At 45.2% G+C, this 16,650-nt stretch overlaps 1 protein-coding gene across 14 annotated transcripts in view; it reads left to right on the forward strand.

Annotated features, from left to right (window-relative positions):
• The window catches only part of gse1b (Gse1 coiled-coil protein b), a 336,737-nt gene that overhangs the window by 230,950 nt on the left and 89,137 nt on the right, over positions 1–16,650 (forward strand). For 12 of the 14 annotated variants that reach the window (XR_009645607.1, XM_060837970.1, XM_060837959.1 and 9 more), the window contains exon 2: positions 4,489–4,707. The exons of the other annotated variants lie outside the window; for them this stretch is intronic. Coding sequence is in view for 11 of the 12 variants with exons in the window: in XM_060837959.1 (XP_060693942.1) it covers positions 4,489–4,707 (219 nt within the window). In the remaining variant the exon portion in view is untranslated. The remainder of the gene's footprint in view (positions 1–4,488; positions 4,708–16,650) is intronic. 14 annotated transcript variants of the gene reach the window in all.

Raw genomic sequence — 16,650 nt, forward strand, 5'->3', positions numbered from 1 at the left:
AGAGACGGATAACTTCTTAAAAGAGATACGAAATTCCCATTGTTCCATGCGAAAAAATACCATGACACGATTTCGCATTTTAAGATCTGAACTCAATCAGCTAAGATCAACATCAATGAATATTACTTAATAGGCGCCCAAAACACTTAAACAGCGAAAGGGTAAGCTTCCTTAACTTGCAACCAGAGGTCCCAAACCACATTTACATATTATACAATGTACTGTGTAGGCAAGGCCCCAAAGAATCCTTCCACATCTGGCAGAGATTTTCCTGTACATCCAAACACCTCATCAACTGTGTCCATTGCTTTCAATGTGATCTCATCTGCATTGGGGAGATAAGACGCCAATTCGTGGAACGTTTTAGGGACACACACACTCCAAACAAACCCCACCACCCTGTGGCTGACTACTTCAACTCCCTCCTCCAATACAACGAAGGACATGCAAGTCCTAAGCTGCCTCCACTGTCAAATACAAGCCACCTAACACCTGGAGGAAGAACGCTTCATCTTCTGCAATGGGGCCTTCTGACCACACAGCATCAATGTCAACTTCACCATCTCCCCTCCAACTCGGCACTACCCTCTTGTACTGCCCCATCTGTCCATCTTCCTTCCCATTTGTCTGCTCCCCCCTCCCCTCCAACCTGGAATTCCGCAGGGATCAGTTCTGGGTCCTCTGCTGTTTGTAATTTTTATTAGTGACTTGGAAGAGGGAGTCAATGGGTGGGTCAGTAAATTTGCAGACGATACAAAGATTGGTGGAGTTGTGGATAGTGAGGAGGGCTGTTGTCAGCTGCAAAGGGACTTAGATATGATGCAGAGCTGGGCTGAGGAGTGGCAGATGGAAATCAACCCTGTCAAGTGTGAGGTTGTCCATTTTGGAAGGACAAATAAGAATGCGGGAATACACGGTTAACGGTAGGGTTCTTACTAAGGTGGAGGAGCAGAGGGATCTTGGGGTCTATGTTCATAGCTCTTTGAAAGTTGCCACTCAGGTGGATTAGAGCTTGTAAGAAGGCCTATGGTGTATTAGCGTTCATTAGCAGAGGGATTGAATTCAAGAGTTGTGAGGTGATGTTGCAGCTGTGTAGGACCTTGGTAAGGCCTCATTTGGAGTACTGTGTGCAGTTCTGGTCGCCTCACTTTAGGAAAGATGTGGAAGCTTTGGAGAGGGTACAGAGGAGATTTACCAGGATGTTGCCTGGAATGGAGAATAGGTCGTACGAGGATAGGTTGAGAGTGCTAGGCCTTTTCTCATTGGAATGGCGAAGGATGAGGGGTGACTTGATAGAGGTTTATAAGATGATCAGGGGAATATATAGAGTAGACAGTCAAAGACTTTTCCCCGGGTACAATAGAGTGTTACAAAGGGACATAAATTTAAGGTGAAGGGTGGAAAGTATAGGGGGGATGTCAGGGGTAGGTTCTTTACCCAGAGAATGGTGGGGGCATGGAATCCGCTGCCTGTGGGAGTGGCAGAGTCAGAATCATTGGTGACCTTTAAGTGGAAATTGGATAGGTACATGGATAGGTGCTTAATCTAGGATAAATGTTCGACACAACATCGTGGGCCGAAGGGCCTGTTCTGTGCTGTATTGTTCTATGTTCTATCGCCATCACCCCCCATCTGCATCCACCTATTGCCTTCCCAACTACCTTCACCCCCACCCTGACCCTCACCCCCACCCTTCTATTTATTTCTCCTCCTCCTCCTCCCACCCCCCCCAAATTCCTGATGAGGGCCTTACGCTGGAAACATCAACTGTCCTGCTTCTCAGATGCTGCCTGACCTGCTGTGCTTTTCCAGCACCACACATTTTGACTCTGATCTCCAGTATCTGCAGTCCTCACTTTTTCCAGCTGTGGGTATTAAATCTGAACCCTCCTGGCCTGCACCAATAGGATCCTGTTTCCTTGCTTCACCAAGATGGATTTTCTAGTGTTCTTTCAAACACAAAGTTGCCTTTCAGTCAACCCTTTGTGTAAATCAAATGCACTGTCCCTTGCAGGCTCCGGTCTGCTGATTCCATGGTCTTGCACTGTCCATCAGTCTCGTTTCCTCAGACTGGTTTTCCATCCTTACCTGCATTCTGCTTGGAGCTTAATCTTCCCTTCTGCCTGGCTCAGCAGTATCTATCATGGATGTTTCCCCCCAAACTCTTAGTCTGCCTTTGAAAGTCTGCAAGCAGCAAGAAAGGCCATCTTCTCCTCTGTTTCCGGGTGTTAAAGCTCGCACCTGACTTCCAACAGATGTTGTTCTGGGCTGCCATCTCTATGGCAATCAGGTCACATGGGATTGTCACCGGGCAGAGTTTAACACACATTCACACCATCGTCCAGTTCAAATTCTTTTCTGTCCTAAATTATAGGAGACAGTTTGAAACATAACCAACTGACAGCAGTAATCATAAAGCTCGTCATAGGTTTAAAATTGCTGTCAAATGATCTCTGAGAGATAGAGAAATGTTTACACTCATTTTGTTTATGTGCAATGTCAAAGCTGGTTTCATAAATTCGGAAAGATATTGGACAGATATTTGAGGAACCTGTCAACAGTTTAGTCTGCTTCGGCATTTTGTATAACTTTTGTGTTGTGTGCGTTTGATTGGCCTGTTTATAACTGGGTAAAAACAATGACTGCAGATGCTGGAAACCAGATTCTGGAATAGTGCTCCTCGGATGCTGCCTGAACTGCTGTGCTCTTCCAGCATCACTAATCCAGAATCTGTTTATAACTGGACCTCACTCACATGCATTTTTTTCTGGGAATGTGAACCATGACTACTCTGAGTAATGCACCCTAACAGCGTTGTGTTACAGTCCAGGGTTAATGTTCCAACCCGGTCGGGAGCAGCACCCGAGGAGCATTAGCCTTTCATCAGGAATACCGAAATGTCGATTCTCCTGCTCCTCGGATGCTGCCTGACCTGCTGTGCTTTTCCAGCAACACACTCTCGACTCTGATCTCCAGCATCTGCAGTCCTCACTTTCTCCACCTCAGCGTTCCAATCCTTTGGAATATGGTCATTTTTGTTGTGCTTTGCATACATTGAGCTATCGCAAAAATTAAACTCTTTAAAAAGATAACCCAAGAAGCCTAGGACTAGGGTACGCATGGTTAATACATCCAAATTTCCGTTTCTTGGCCCGAAAACTGGTGATTGACTGAGAAAATCACAGCTGGAGCTGCTCAGAAAACGTCAGTATTCCCTTAAATATTAAGATTTTTGTGGGACTGGGTGAAGTATCATGTCCCAGCATCTTCCAGTCTCATGCCAACCCTTACTTGTGCTGTCTTGATCACACCCCCATCACCTCCTGTCATGCCAGGTCTTTCCCATTGATTGGTCTCATGCAAAAGCTAGCCACTTTTGTATTTTATACACGTAGAATGAACAGCCAGAGGAAGTGGTGGGTGCAGGTACAGTTACAACCTTTAAAAGACATTTGGATAAGTACATGAATAGGAAAGGCTTGGAGGGTTCTGGGCCAGGAGCAGGCAGTTGGGACTAATTTAATTTGGGAACCTGGTCAGCATGGGCTATTTGGGTTTGTTTCCATGCTGTATGACTCTAAATCCGCTTGGCTTGAAACTTCAGGAGTTTGAGTTGTATGTGATTTGAAAGAAAATGTGGAAATATTCTATTGACACTCCAACAGATTGATGCAATCCTAAATTCCCTTCGATGCTTGCATTTCAGCTTTTGCCTGTCACTATCTATAACGTATTGGCCACAAGGTGGCCAAAGGGCATATGATCCCTTGGTCCTGTTCTCCGAGAGACAGCTATTTCTCAACTGGTGCCAACACTTGCCTGTCAAAAGTTCATGAGAAAGTGTAATTAGTCTCGTGTTTAATGTGAGAGGACGCTGTGGGTCACATGTCACAATTGATGTGCTTGTAAACCTGCTCAATAGGCTGCCTGCTCCAGCCTGACAAAATGCCAGTGTTATCTATCTTAAATACAGTCCAAAAATTATAGATTGTGAATCTTGAACAGCTGCTTATCTGAGATTGGGTCTTTGTGTCTGCACATTTGTGTGTGTATATATACATAAACATGTACAATATCTGAGTATGCATGCATGCATATTTGTTCTGTGTGTGTTTGTGTGTGTGTGTGTGTATATACATGCAAGTGTGTATCATTACATGGGCGTCCACAATATATATGTGTGTATTACCACTTTCAATTTGAAAGCTTAGCTTATTACCTCTTAATGTAGTTCTTCCAAAAGTATTTCACAAATTAGTGCCTTGTTTCAAAATTGTCAAACAATGCAATGCTATAAATACAGCAAGTTACTGCATACAAATCATATTGTCCTGCTTTCACTTAACCTATTCGTGCATTGTAGAAGGAAGGTTTCAGCTCTTTTCTCCCCCTCCCATCTAAATCTTTGTTCTCTCCTTTTTTTTCTGTTTCTCCCTCCACCCTTCTTCCCCCCACCCCATCCAACTCCTCACCATCACCAACCTCTAGGCATGAGCCATGAGCCAAAGTCACCTTCACTGGGAATGATCTCGACTGCAACTCGGACGACGGCCACCGTAAGCCCCCTCAACCCATCCTCCCTCAATGGCTCCATAGTGCCCAATGGCAGCCCGGCAGCTAACAGCACCTTGTCGGTACCGTCAGCGCATTCTGCCAGCTTTGCAGCCGCACTCCGCAAACTCGCCAAACAAGCAGAAGAGCCCAGAGGTGAGTGAGTGAGTGTGTGTGTGTGTGAGTGTGTGTGTCTGTGTGAGTAAGAGAGAGAGGGAGGGAAAACAGCCAGCTGATTCAGAGCTGCATTAGAGCCACATGCTCTGTCGCTGTGAAGTGTCATACAACAGGTTGGGTGACTGTGAGGTTTCACAAGCGATCACCATCGTTCCCCCACTGATTCAGATGGCCTGGTGCGTTGAGGGCATGATAAGAGTTATACATGCAGCTCCTGTTCTGTGCTCATTGTGAGCTTCTCGAGAATTTTCTCCCATTCGACAAATCCTTCCACTAACTGGACAAAATGACCCCAAAAAAAGCAATAGGAAAATTCAGTGTGGTGCAGAGTCGTACTGTTCTGGAGAATAATCAAGTTAAATGCCCGTTCCATGCTGCATTGGTTGCAAAGGTTAGTAGGGTCCCACTCTTGCTCTCGAACCATGGTCTGCTGCTGGAAAATGGTGTAGACCGAGGTGGTGAAGAAAGGCTGGAATACCACCTTTAAGGCCACTGTGTTTCTCTAGGTGACTGAGTTTTCAGGAGAGTGTGGCTAACACACAGTACAGACTCAGGATATTCAGTAAAGGGAAGAAAATAACTCCTCTTCTTCTTACACAGGTTCCTGCCAGGAAATAATCTGCTGTGCTTTTCTTGCCTGTACTTTTGTCTCTCACTGCTTTGCAGTTATCAGACTGGAGCCTGGCAGATGGTGGAGATTAGGGAAGTCTTGCAACACGCCACATAGATGGGTGATCTGTATTTAATTTGGGTCCGAACCTGGTACACTGTGTCTTCCAGTCAGAAAAAGAACAAAACAGGATTGATGGTAATATCCAGCTAAAATGAAATGGTGGCTAGGGGACATCAATAGGGGGTGAACAATAGGAGTTCACAGAAATGATTTGGGATTCTCCTGTCCCAGGCAAATGAGGAATTCTGCTGTCGAGTATTTGATTGACTGTACCAGAGCAAAGGGAAATCTTTTCGGTTAGATCACAGAGATGTGGTCATCCTTCCCAAGTGTTTGAAGAACTAAATGTTTTTTCCCAGTGGTTAAAAGCTGTAAGCATTGCCTGTCCTGCTGAAAATCCCATTGCGTGCTTCTGTGAGGAGATTATTTAATAGAACAGCACTATTGGAGTGTCCAACAGAGCATGAGATTGAAACATCTAAGAACGAGAGAATGACAATATTTTGTGGACAGGTGGATCATGATGTTCCCTTCCTGTCCGATAGCTTGTGTGCCTCTGTAAATATTAAGCTTGTTACACTGCAAATCACAATTAAACAGTGTGTTGGAACTTAGTCTTTTCTCTGGACATGCTCTGTGAGTTGAGCAAGATTGAGGTTTACAAAATCATGAAGGGTATAGACAGGGTGGATAGAGACAAGCTTTTTCCCAGGGTGAAGGATTCAATAACGAGAGGCCATGCTTTCAAGGTGAGAGGTCGAAAGTTTAAGGGGGATACATGTGACAAGTACTTCACACAGAGGGTGGTGGGCATTTGGAATGCGTTGCCAGCAGAGATGTAGAGACAGGCACGGTAGATTCATTTAAGATGTATCTGGGCAGATGCATGAGTAGATGGGGAGCAGAGGGATACAGATGCTTAGGATTTGACCGACAGGTTTAGACAGTCCATTTGGATCGGTTCAGGCTTCGGGGGCCGAAGGGCCTGTTGCTGGACTGTAAATTTTCTTTGTTCTTTGTTCTGACATGATTCGTCACAAAGCCACAGGGATACTTACTCTTAACCTGGCACAGTCGATTGCAGGATATCCCAAGCCAACAGCCTAATTGAGGCTTGCTGCCTCAAATAATGTTGCTGTGGAATGGGGGATTGTGCACAACAGTGAGGGAGAGAATGAGTTGATGCTAATAATAAATACAGAGAGAAATGGAAGCATGTCAATGTTATCTTAAAGTCTACGATGCTTGTGTAACATTTTACAATCTGCATTGTTGGCAAATGCTCTGCTTTGTCCTGCTTGAGAGAGTGTGTTGGGTCTCACTGCCTCACCCATGCCATCAAGTGGAGTGCAGAGTAAAGGTCAGGTTTCAGTTAGCTCAGTCAGTTGGATGGCTGGTTTCTGACCCCCAACAGCGAGAGCTCAATTCCCATCTCGGCTTTTCCTTCTCACCCTCACCGTTTACCTGCAGTGCAGTTACCTTTGGGTTAAACTCTCAAACAGTCAATTCTGTCTCACGAGAGATGAGCCTGTGGTCCTCTGGGATTGTTGATAACTTTCAGTCCATTGTTGGAGCCACCAGGTCTGAGAGATGACATTGACCTAAAGTCTTGTGACAGTCTCCACTGCAAGCAATAAACAAGTGGACCTAAAACCAATCAAGCCTCCAGCACCTGATGGTTTCATCCAAGTGTTTTCAAGGAAGGAGCTGCAGAGATAATGGAGGCATTGTTCAAAATCTTCCGAAATTCACTTGATTCTTAAGAGGGCCCCAGCAGTTTGGAATGAAGCTAATGTGACACCCCTGCTCAAGTAGGTAGGGGGAGTGAAAGCAGGAAATTGTAAGCAATTAACCTGACATCTGTCATTGGAAACTGCTCTCGAGTCCACTATTAAGGAAGAAGTAACAAGATATTTCGAAAAGCTGAATGCAATCAAACTGGTTTTGTGAAAGAGAAATCAGGTTTGGCAAATTTGCTAGCATTCTTTGAGGATATAACAGAGTTGACAAAGGGGAACTGGTGGATGCAACATATTTGGATTTCTTTAAAGCATTCAATAGGGTGCCACATAAAAGATTATTAAAGCAGATAGGAGCTCAGAGCAATGCATGACTATGGAGTGAGGATCAGTTAACACACACAAGACTGAGAGTCAATATTAATGAATCTTTTTCAGGTTCGAGAAACCTAACCAGTGGATCAGAGCTAGGGCCTCAGTTATTTGCCATCCGTATTAACGAGGGGCTGAGTGTAGTGCATCCACATTTGTTTTTGATTCAAATATAAGTGCAAAGGCATGTTGAGATGAGGACATGAGGAATCTGCAAGGGGCTGTCAGTGAGCAGGCAAAATACTTGGCAAGTAGAGTTTAATGTAGGAAAGTGTGAGGTCATTAACTTTAAAGGAAGAATCAATTACTGAGATAAAGAGACACTGACAACACAGAAACACTAGAGGGTAGAATGTAGGAGAAGACAAATAGAACTCTGGCATTTATTGCTGGGGGTTTAAGCTTAAAAAAAAAGGAAGCTTTCTTACAACTACACAGGCTATTGATGAAGCAGTAACCGGAGAATCCTGTACAGTTTTAGTCCCTGTATTTAAGGAAGAATATACTGATATTAGAAGCAGTTTGAAAGAGACTCACTTGGAGTTGATGCATCAAGGAACACTCAACAGGTTAGGCCCTTGTTAATATGAGTTTTGAAGAACAAAGGGGGTGATCTTATTGAAACATAAGATTTGGAGAAGGGTGGACAAGATAGATGTTGAGATTAGATTAGATTAGATTACTTACAGTGTGGAAACAGGCCCTTCGGCCCAACAAGTCCACACTGACCCGCCGAAGCGCAACCCACCCATACCCCTACACATACCCCTTACCTAACACTACGGGCAATTCAGCATGGCCAATTCACCTGACCCGCACATCTTTGGACTGTGGGAGGAAACCGGAGCACCCGGAGGAAACCCACGCAGACACGGGGAGAACGTGCAAACTCCACACAGTCAGTCGCCTGAGGTGGGAATTGAACCCAGGTCCCTGGCGCTGTGAGGCAGCAGTGCTAACCACTGTGCCACCGTGCCGCCCTGAATGTTTCCACTCTTGAAGGAACTTTGAACCAGGGTGTATTTTTACTTAAATGCCTCCTTATTCTGTAACCGAGATGAAAGGAATTTCTTCTCCTAGACGGGAGTGAGTGTCAGGAGTTCACAATCCCAGGGAGTTGTGGAGGCGAGATCACTGAAAGTATTTAAAGAGGAGGTAGGTAGATTTATGAAGCATCAGGGAGTCGAGGGCAATGAGGGGGTGGCACAAAAAAGGAATTGTGACCTTGGACACTTCAGCCATAATGTGACAGAGTGACAGGACAGGCTTGAGGGGCCAACCCTGCTCATATTTCTTATGGTGTTTGAGGCCCACATTACCACATCCTGGCCAACATTTATGCATCACCCAATGTGGCTTTAGGAAAGTAAACTATCTGGTCCTTTTTCATTCTTGTTGCCTGGCCTGCAAATTGATTGCCATTTCCTTGGATTACAAAAACAGCTGTGTCCAATAATAAACAGTTTGTGTGGCACCTTTTAAACATCATAAACTGCCAGAAGTCACCTCCAAGAGTACTGAGGAGATATAAGACCTGAAGACCAAACGTTTAGTCAAAGAGGAAGGTTTTCACGAGTGCCTTAAAGAAACAAAGTGAGACGGAAGGATGTGAAGAACATGTCACCGAGCTTCAGGTTCAAACAATGCAAGGCATGATCTCTTCAAATCATGGCTGCTCAAATTGGAGGAGCTTTTTTGTCTGCGGATGTCCAGAAGTTGTGACAGCTGCTATGTAAATGCAGAGTTCCTCCTCCATTGTTTTCATAGCAGTTGTGCAGATTTGACACCCAATGTTGTTCAGTAACTGAGGAAAGAGGTTTAGGTGGTATCTTTGAAACCCTTGTCTTGGACACTTGGACCTTGAGACCTAGGAGGCATCCGGAGCAGTACTCTCCATCGGTGTATAATATCCCTTCTGTGCAGCCAAGTACTTTGTTTCTCCAAGCATGGAGCTAACGGGAAGGTCTCTGCTGCCTGGTGCTTGTGGCTATGAGTTCGCTTCATTTGCAGCAGACATATGTAAATTCTGTTACTGAGACATCTTCCAAAACACATCTATCTTCAGGGCACAGTTTGAAATTCAATTCATCCTAAGTAATCCAAATGCCACATCATTTGTCGTACCCTAAGAGGTTGTTTGAATAAAGAACCTGCCCCTTTCAATATAGTTTACATTCTGATATGCTCCATTGATATTTCATCTGTCCCCAGGCTTTATAATGTGTTGTTCTAGCACAAGGATGACGCTACTCAATATTTAATCTCTGTCAGTTGCTTGTGTATGTTTCAGCAGTGTGAATTCGAAGGAAGAAATTGTCTGACTGTCTGAGACCTGAGAATCATTTTGTTTTCTTTACTTTAAATGTCCTTTTAGTCTCAGGTTCTCCTCCCACTTCCCACTCCCCTTCCCCATTCTCTTCAGGAGCAGTTCCATGGTCACTCACTGAGCACCCCTTGGTACCCAAGCACCCCTTGTATCTAAGAATTATACCAAGGTACATAGAACATTACAGTGTGGTCCAGGCCCTTCAGCCCTCAATGTTGTGCCGGCCTGTGGAACCAATTACTACTGTTGTAGGCAGTGCATTCCACACCCCTACTACTCTCTTGAGTAAAGAAACTACCTCTGACATCTGTCCTATATATATCACCCCTCAATTTAAAGCTATATCCCCTCCTGCTAGCCATCACTATCCTAGGAAAAAGGCTCTCACTGTCCACCCTATCTAACCCTCTGATTATCTATATGTCTCAATTAAGATACTTTGTACTTCAGATAGTACCATGAGAGGTGACATTGTACACTTTTCACTGTACTCCTGTACTTGAGTACACACTACAATAAATCTAATTCTAATTCTGCCCTCCCTAAGGTTCTCTCTTTTGATCTTAAATCACAATAGTAATTGCTGATAGGCTGTTGCAGCAGGCAGGTCTATCCAATTGAACAGAGCCATTTCTTGTCTACATCCCATTGACAGCAAGAAGTGATGTTGGACATTCGGGGCCTTTGCTACTCTTTGTCCAGGTGAAATTGCTTGGGGTTTGGAACGCCCTGTCTAAGGAACATTGGTGAATTTCTGCAGTGCATCTTGTACATAGTGTACACTGCTGCTACTGAGCGTCACTGGCGAAGGGAGTGGATGCTTGCCAATGTGGTATCAGTCAAGCGGGCTGCTTTGTCCTGGATGGTGTCAAGCTTCTCGAGTGTTGTTGGAGTTGTGCCCATCCAGGCAGTAGGGAGTATTCCATCATGCTCCTGACGTGCCTGGTAGATGGTGGACAGGCTTTAGGGAGTCAGGAGGTGAATTATTTGCTGCAGGATCCATAGCCTTTGTCCTGCTGTTCTAGCCACAGTAGCTATGTGATGTGTTTCAGTTCAGTTTCTGGTTCGTGTAGTTCCAGGCTGTTAATAATGGGTAATTGACACCATTGAATATTAAAGGCAATGGTTAGATTGTCTCTGATTGAAGGCAGTCATTGCCTGGCATTTATGTTGTTCCATTGGCACCTGTCAGCCCAAATCTAGTGTACTTCAGGGTCAGATTGTCTGACCCCTTTTTTTCCTCTCTTTTGCTCTGTCCCTTTCCTCTCTCTCTTATCTCTTCCCTTCTTATATCTTTCTCTGTTCCCCACCACACCTTCCTTCATCTTTCTCCCCTCCCCACATCTCTGTCTCCTTTGATCTCTCTCAGTTCTTACCTCCCTCCTGCTCCCCAATCCCCTTCCCTCCCATCCCCTTCCCTCCCATCCCCTTCCCTCCCATCCCCTTCCCTCCCATGCCCCTCCCTCCCATCCCCTTCCCTCCCATCCCCTTCCCTCCCATCCCCTTCCCTCCCATGCCCCTCCCTCCCATGCCCTTCCCTCCCATGCCCTTCCCTCCCATGCCCTTCCCTCTCATCCCCTTCCCTCTCATCCCCTTCCCTCCCATCCCCTTCCCTCCCATCCCCTTCCCTCCCATCCCCTTCCCTCCCATCCCCCTTCCCCCATCCCCTTCCCTCCCATCCCCTTCCCTCCCATCCCCTTCCCTCCCATCCCCTTCCCTCCCATCCCCTTCCCTCCCATCCCCCTTCCCCCATCCCCTTCCCTCCCATCCCCTTCCCTCCCATCCCCTTCCCTCCCATCCCCTTCCCTCCCATCCCCTTCCTCCCCATCACCTTTCCCCACCCCCTTCCCACCCATCACCTTCCCCCCAACTCCTTCCCCCACCTCCTTCCCCATCCCTTTCCCCCCACCCCCTTCCCCCATCCCCCCATACCCGCCCCCTTCCCCACACCCCCTTCCTCCCATCCCCTTCCTCCCATCCCCTTCCTCCCATCCCCTTCCTCCCATCCCCTTCCCCCATCTCCTTCCCCACACCCCCTTCCCCCATCCCCTTCCTCCCATCCCCTTCCTCCCATCCCCTTCCCCCATCCCCTTCCCCATCACCTTCAACCATCTCCTTCCCCCATCTCCTTCCCCATCCCCTCCCCCAGCCCCTTTTCCCCACTCCCTTGCTGGCAATTGGAACACTTCTGCTATTATCCTGACATGAGTGAACCCAGACCTGGTATTGAGTGCAGGATTGACCCAGCCTGTGTTAAGCAGTCCTGCCCTGGACAGTATATTTAGCAGGATCTATATCCATGTATGATGGCAAGCTGAAGAATTATGCAAATTTAGTCCAGTTTTAAAATCTCCATATGGCACTAAATATTTAAGCTCTGCTAAAGCTGTGTAGTCGTTTTTCAGTTCATTTGACTTGCAGATTGTGTTGTTACGTGCCTCTGAATTGCACAAAGACATCAGGTTGCTGTTGCATGTATTTTTCATATTTTCAGGACCCATCTGTTGAGAAGGTGTGTAGTAACAGTTGCCAATGTACAGGGCTCTGACAAAGTGTGCGAGTCAGTTTCAGAATGTGGTCACCCAGAGCGAATGAGCAATGACCCCATCCTGCTCTTGATGATTTTCTGCACACTGTGTATGTGAGCCTGTTCCCTGTGGTGTTTAGGGACCATGAGGCAAACTAAGTGATCTTTAAAGAGAAGTAACCCTCCTATAGTTTTTAAAAAAGCGAAAAAGACATGAAAATACTGAATGTGAAGATTCTGCAATTTTGCAGTAGTTAACAGAGACACGTGATAGAAAGGCCATTGTAATTGTGTCAAATATCATCGCGACAACTGTTCATATTTTTCAGATACATGGATTTTTTTGTTCGTAAGTTCAGATCAAGCTGCTAACGATTTTTTTGATATTAGTTACACCCATTTGAACCGATCTGTCCTGGTTGGAAACCCATGGGATCAGGCAGACATCTCTTTTACATCTCATTTAATATTACTGTCTGGTGACCTGCATAGAGTGTAATTTTGGGGCAAGGTGGAAGGGTTGGAACATAGCATTGGAGCAGGCCATACAGCCTCTTGAACGTGTTCCACCATTCACTAAAATCAAAGTTGGGCTAACTTCTTTGACCCTTTTCCCTTAATACCCTTAAAAAATAAAAAAAACACCAATCTCTGACTAAAATGAACATTCTAATTTAAATGACCATTTATTGAAGAGAGCTTCAAACTTGCGTGACTAAGTATTTCAAAGTTTAGCCCCGGCTCTAAACTTCCATTTGTGTCTCTGGCTGTAGACTTACCAAGCAACAGAAATGCTTTCTCTCCCTCCATCTTTTCCATCTTGCAAACTTCAATTAAGTCAACTGTAACCTTCTAAATTTTGATGATGCAACCCTAGTTTGTTTCATCTCTCTTCCACAATGTAAGCTTTGCAGTTCTGGTAAGTCTATACTGCACTCCCTTGAAGGTAATATTGTCCTGCAGACATATGGTGTGAAACCTGGTTCATTTCCCAACTTTTGAACAGTACTTGTTCAAAAAACCCATGATATTGACAACAGATTTCCACATTCTACCCTCAGCCATCTCCCCTCTTTGCCCCCCCCCCTCCAAAAAGATAAGAATGTTGCGAAGGTTAAATTGTACATCCCAGATACTTGTGGATGTCACAAATGTTTCTGTGACCATCTGAATTTAGCCTGATAAATCCTCCTGAATTTAGCCTGATAAATCCTCCTGAATTTAGCCTGATAGATCCTCCTGAATTTAGCCTGATAGATCCTCCTGAATTTAGCCTGATAAATCCTCCTGAATTTAGCCTGATAGATCCTCCTGAATTTAGCCTGATAAACCCTCCTGAATTTAGCCTGATAGATCCTCCTGAATTTAGCCTGATAAACCCTCCTGAATTTAGCCTGATAAACCCTCCTGAATTTAGCCTGATAAACCCTCCTGAATTTAGCCTGATAGATCCTCCTGAATTTAGCCTGATAAACCCTCCTGAATTTAGCCTGATAAATCCTCCTGAATTTAGCCTGATAGATCCTCCTGAATTTAGCCTGATAAACCCTCCTGAGTTTAGCCTGATAAACCCTCCTGAATTTAGCCTGATAGATCCTCCTGAATTTAGCCTGATAAACCCTCCTGAATTTAGCCTGATAGATCCTCCTGAATTTAGCCTGATAAATCCTCCTGAATTTAGCCTGATAAACCCTCCTGAATTTCGCCTGATAAACCCTCCTGAATTTAGCCTGATAAACCCTCCTGAATTTAGCCTGATAAATCCTCCTGAATTTAACCTGATAGATCCTCCTGAATTTAGCCTGATAAACCCTCCTGAATTTAGCCTGATAAACCCTCCTGAATTTAGCCTGATAAATCTAGTAAATCCTCCACACGAGTAGATCTTTCCAACAAGGAAACTGATTTATCCACAACCTCTGGTGAAGGGAATTTAATCATGGCACAGCTCCAATTTACTTTGTTCTAGAGACTATGATAATTGTAAACCATATTGCCGCCATATCAACTTCAGTGCTTCTCAAGTGGTAAACACTGGAGACCTGGGAATGGAGACTCTAGCTTTGTTTCTCTGTTGCAAATCATCTCCTTAAACCCGTCTCCTCTGTCTCCTGTATCCTCCCCTCAAGCTTTCAGACATCTTGGTCATTAGCATTTGAACAACCTGAACAGCTCTCTCTGTCATTTCCTCTTCCATTACTTGACCAGATCAAACGTCCTGTAAGGCTCCTTTCTTCCCTAAGTGTTGAATTTGCATAGATTCATAGAATCACAGAGAAGTACAGCATGGCAGCAGACCCTTCGGTCCAATTTGTCCTTGCCGACCAGATATCCCAACGTGATCTAGTTCCACCTGCCAGCACCTGGCCCATGTCCCTACAAACCCTTCCTATTTGTATATCCATCCAGATAACTTTTAAATATTGCAGCCTCCACCACTTCCTCTGTGTGAAAAAGTTGCGCCTTAGGTCTCCTTTATATTTTGTCTCTCTCACCCTAAACCTATGCCCTCTAGTTCTGGACTCCCCCACCCCAGGGAAGAGACATTGTCTATTTATCCTTTCCGTGCTCCTCATGATATTATAAACCTCTATAGGGTCACCCCTCAAACTCCAATGCTCCAGGGAAAACAGCCCCAGCCTATTCAGCCTCTCCCTTAACCTCAATCCCTCTAACCCTGCCAACATCCTTGTAAATCTTTTCCAAGCCCTTTCCAGTTTCAGAACATCTTTCAGGAGACCAGAACTGCACGCAATATTCCAAAGCAGCTTAACCGATGTTCTGTACAGCTGCAACATGACCTCCCAAGTCCTGTACTCAATACTCTGACCAATAAAGGAAAGCATACCAAACGCCTTTTTCACTATCCTATCTACTTGTGACTCCACTTTCAAGGAGCTATGAACCTGCACTCCAAGGTCTCCCTAGGACCTTACCATTAAGTGTATAAGTGCTGCTAAGATTTGTTTTTCCAAAATGCAGCACCTCATACTTATCTAAATTAAGCTCCATCTGCCACTTCTCAGCTCATTGTCCCATCTGATCAAGGGTTGTAATCTGAGGTAACTTTCTTTGCTGTCCACTACACATCCAATTTCGGTGTCATCTGTAAACTTACTAACTATACCTCCAATGTTCATATACAAATCATTTATATAAATAACAAAATGTAGTGGAGCCAGCACCAATCCTTGTCTGAAAACCAACTCTCCACCATCACCACCACCATCTGTCTTCTACCTTTGAGCCAGTTCTGTATCCAAATGGCTAGTTCCCCCTGTATTCCATGAGATCTAACCTTGCTAACCAGTCTGCCATAGGGAAACTTGTCGAATACCTTACTGAAGTCTATATGGATTACGTCTAATGTTTTGCCCTCATCAATCCTTTTTGTTACTTCTTCAAAAAACTCAATCAAGTTTGTGAGACATGATTTCCCATGCATAAAGCCACGCTGACTATCCCTAATCAGACCGTGCCTTTCCAAATACATGTACATCCTGTCCCTCAGGATTCCCTCCAACAACATGCCTACCGTCGACATCACGCTCACCGGTCTGTAGTTCCCTGGCTTGCCCTTACAACCTTTCTTAAATAGTTGCACCACATTAGCCAACCTCCAATCTTATGGCACCTCATGGTGGGTTAAACTTGTGCCCATTCCTGTCTGTCGCTTTTAAATAAATATTGTTGGAACATTGAACTGCAACTGGAGGGCAGCACATGTTCAAAAAACCCATTACGTTGAACAACAGATTTTCACATTCTACCCTCAGTCATCTCCACCCACTTCCAAAAGGACAAGTATGATGTGAAGGTTTAACTTGCATCCCCCAGATACATTAGATTAGATTACTTACAATGTGGAAACAGGCCCTTCGGCCCAACAAGTCCACACCGACCCACCCATTCCCCTACAGTTACTCCTTACCTAACACTACGGGCAATTTAGCATGGCCAATTCACCTGACCTGCACATCTTTGGACTGTGGGAGGAAACCGGAGCACCCGGAGGAAACCCACGCAGACACGGGGAGAATGTGCAAACTCCACACAGTCAGTCGCCCGAGGCGGGAATTGAACCCGGATCCCTGGCGCTGTGAGGCAGCAGTGCTAACCACTGTGCCACCGTGCCGCCCACTACTTGTGGATGTCACAAACATTTCTGTGACCATCTGAATTTAGCCTGTCTGGTAAATCCTCCACACGAGTAGATTTTTACAACAAGGAAACTGATTCATCCACAACCTCTGTTGAAGGGAATTTAATCTTGGCACAGTTTTAT

Source organism: Hemiscyllium ocellatum, chromosome 17 (genome assembly GCF_020745735.1).
Source record: "Hemiscyllium ocellatum isolate sHemOce1 chromosome 17, sHemOce1.pat.X.cur, whole genome shotgun sequence".
Classification (NCBI taxonomy): Eukaryota; Metazoa; Chordata; class Chondrichthyes; order Orectolobiformes; family Hemiscylliidae; genus Hemiscyllium; species Hemiscyllium ocellatum.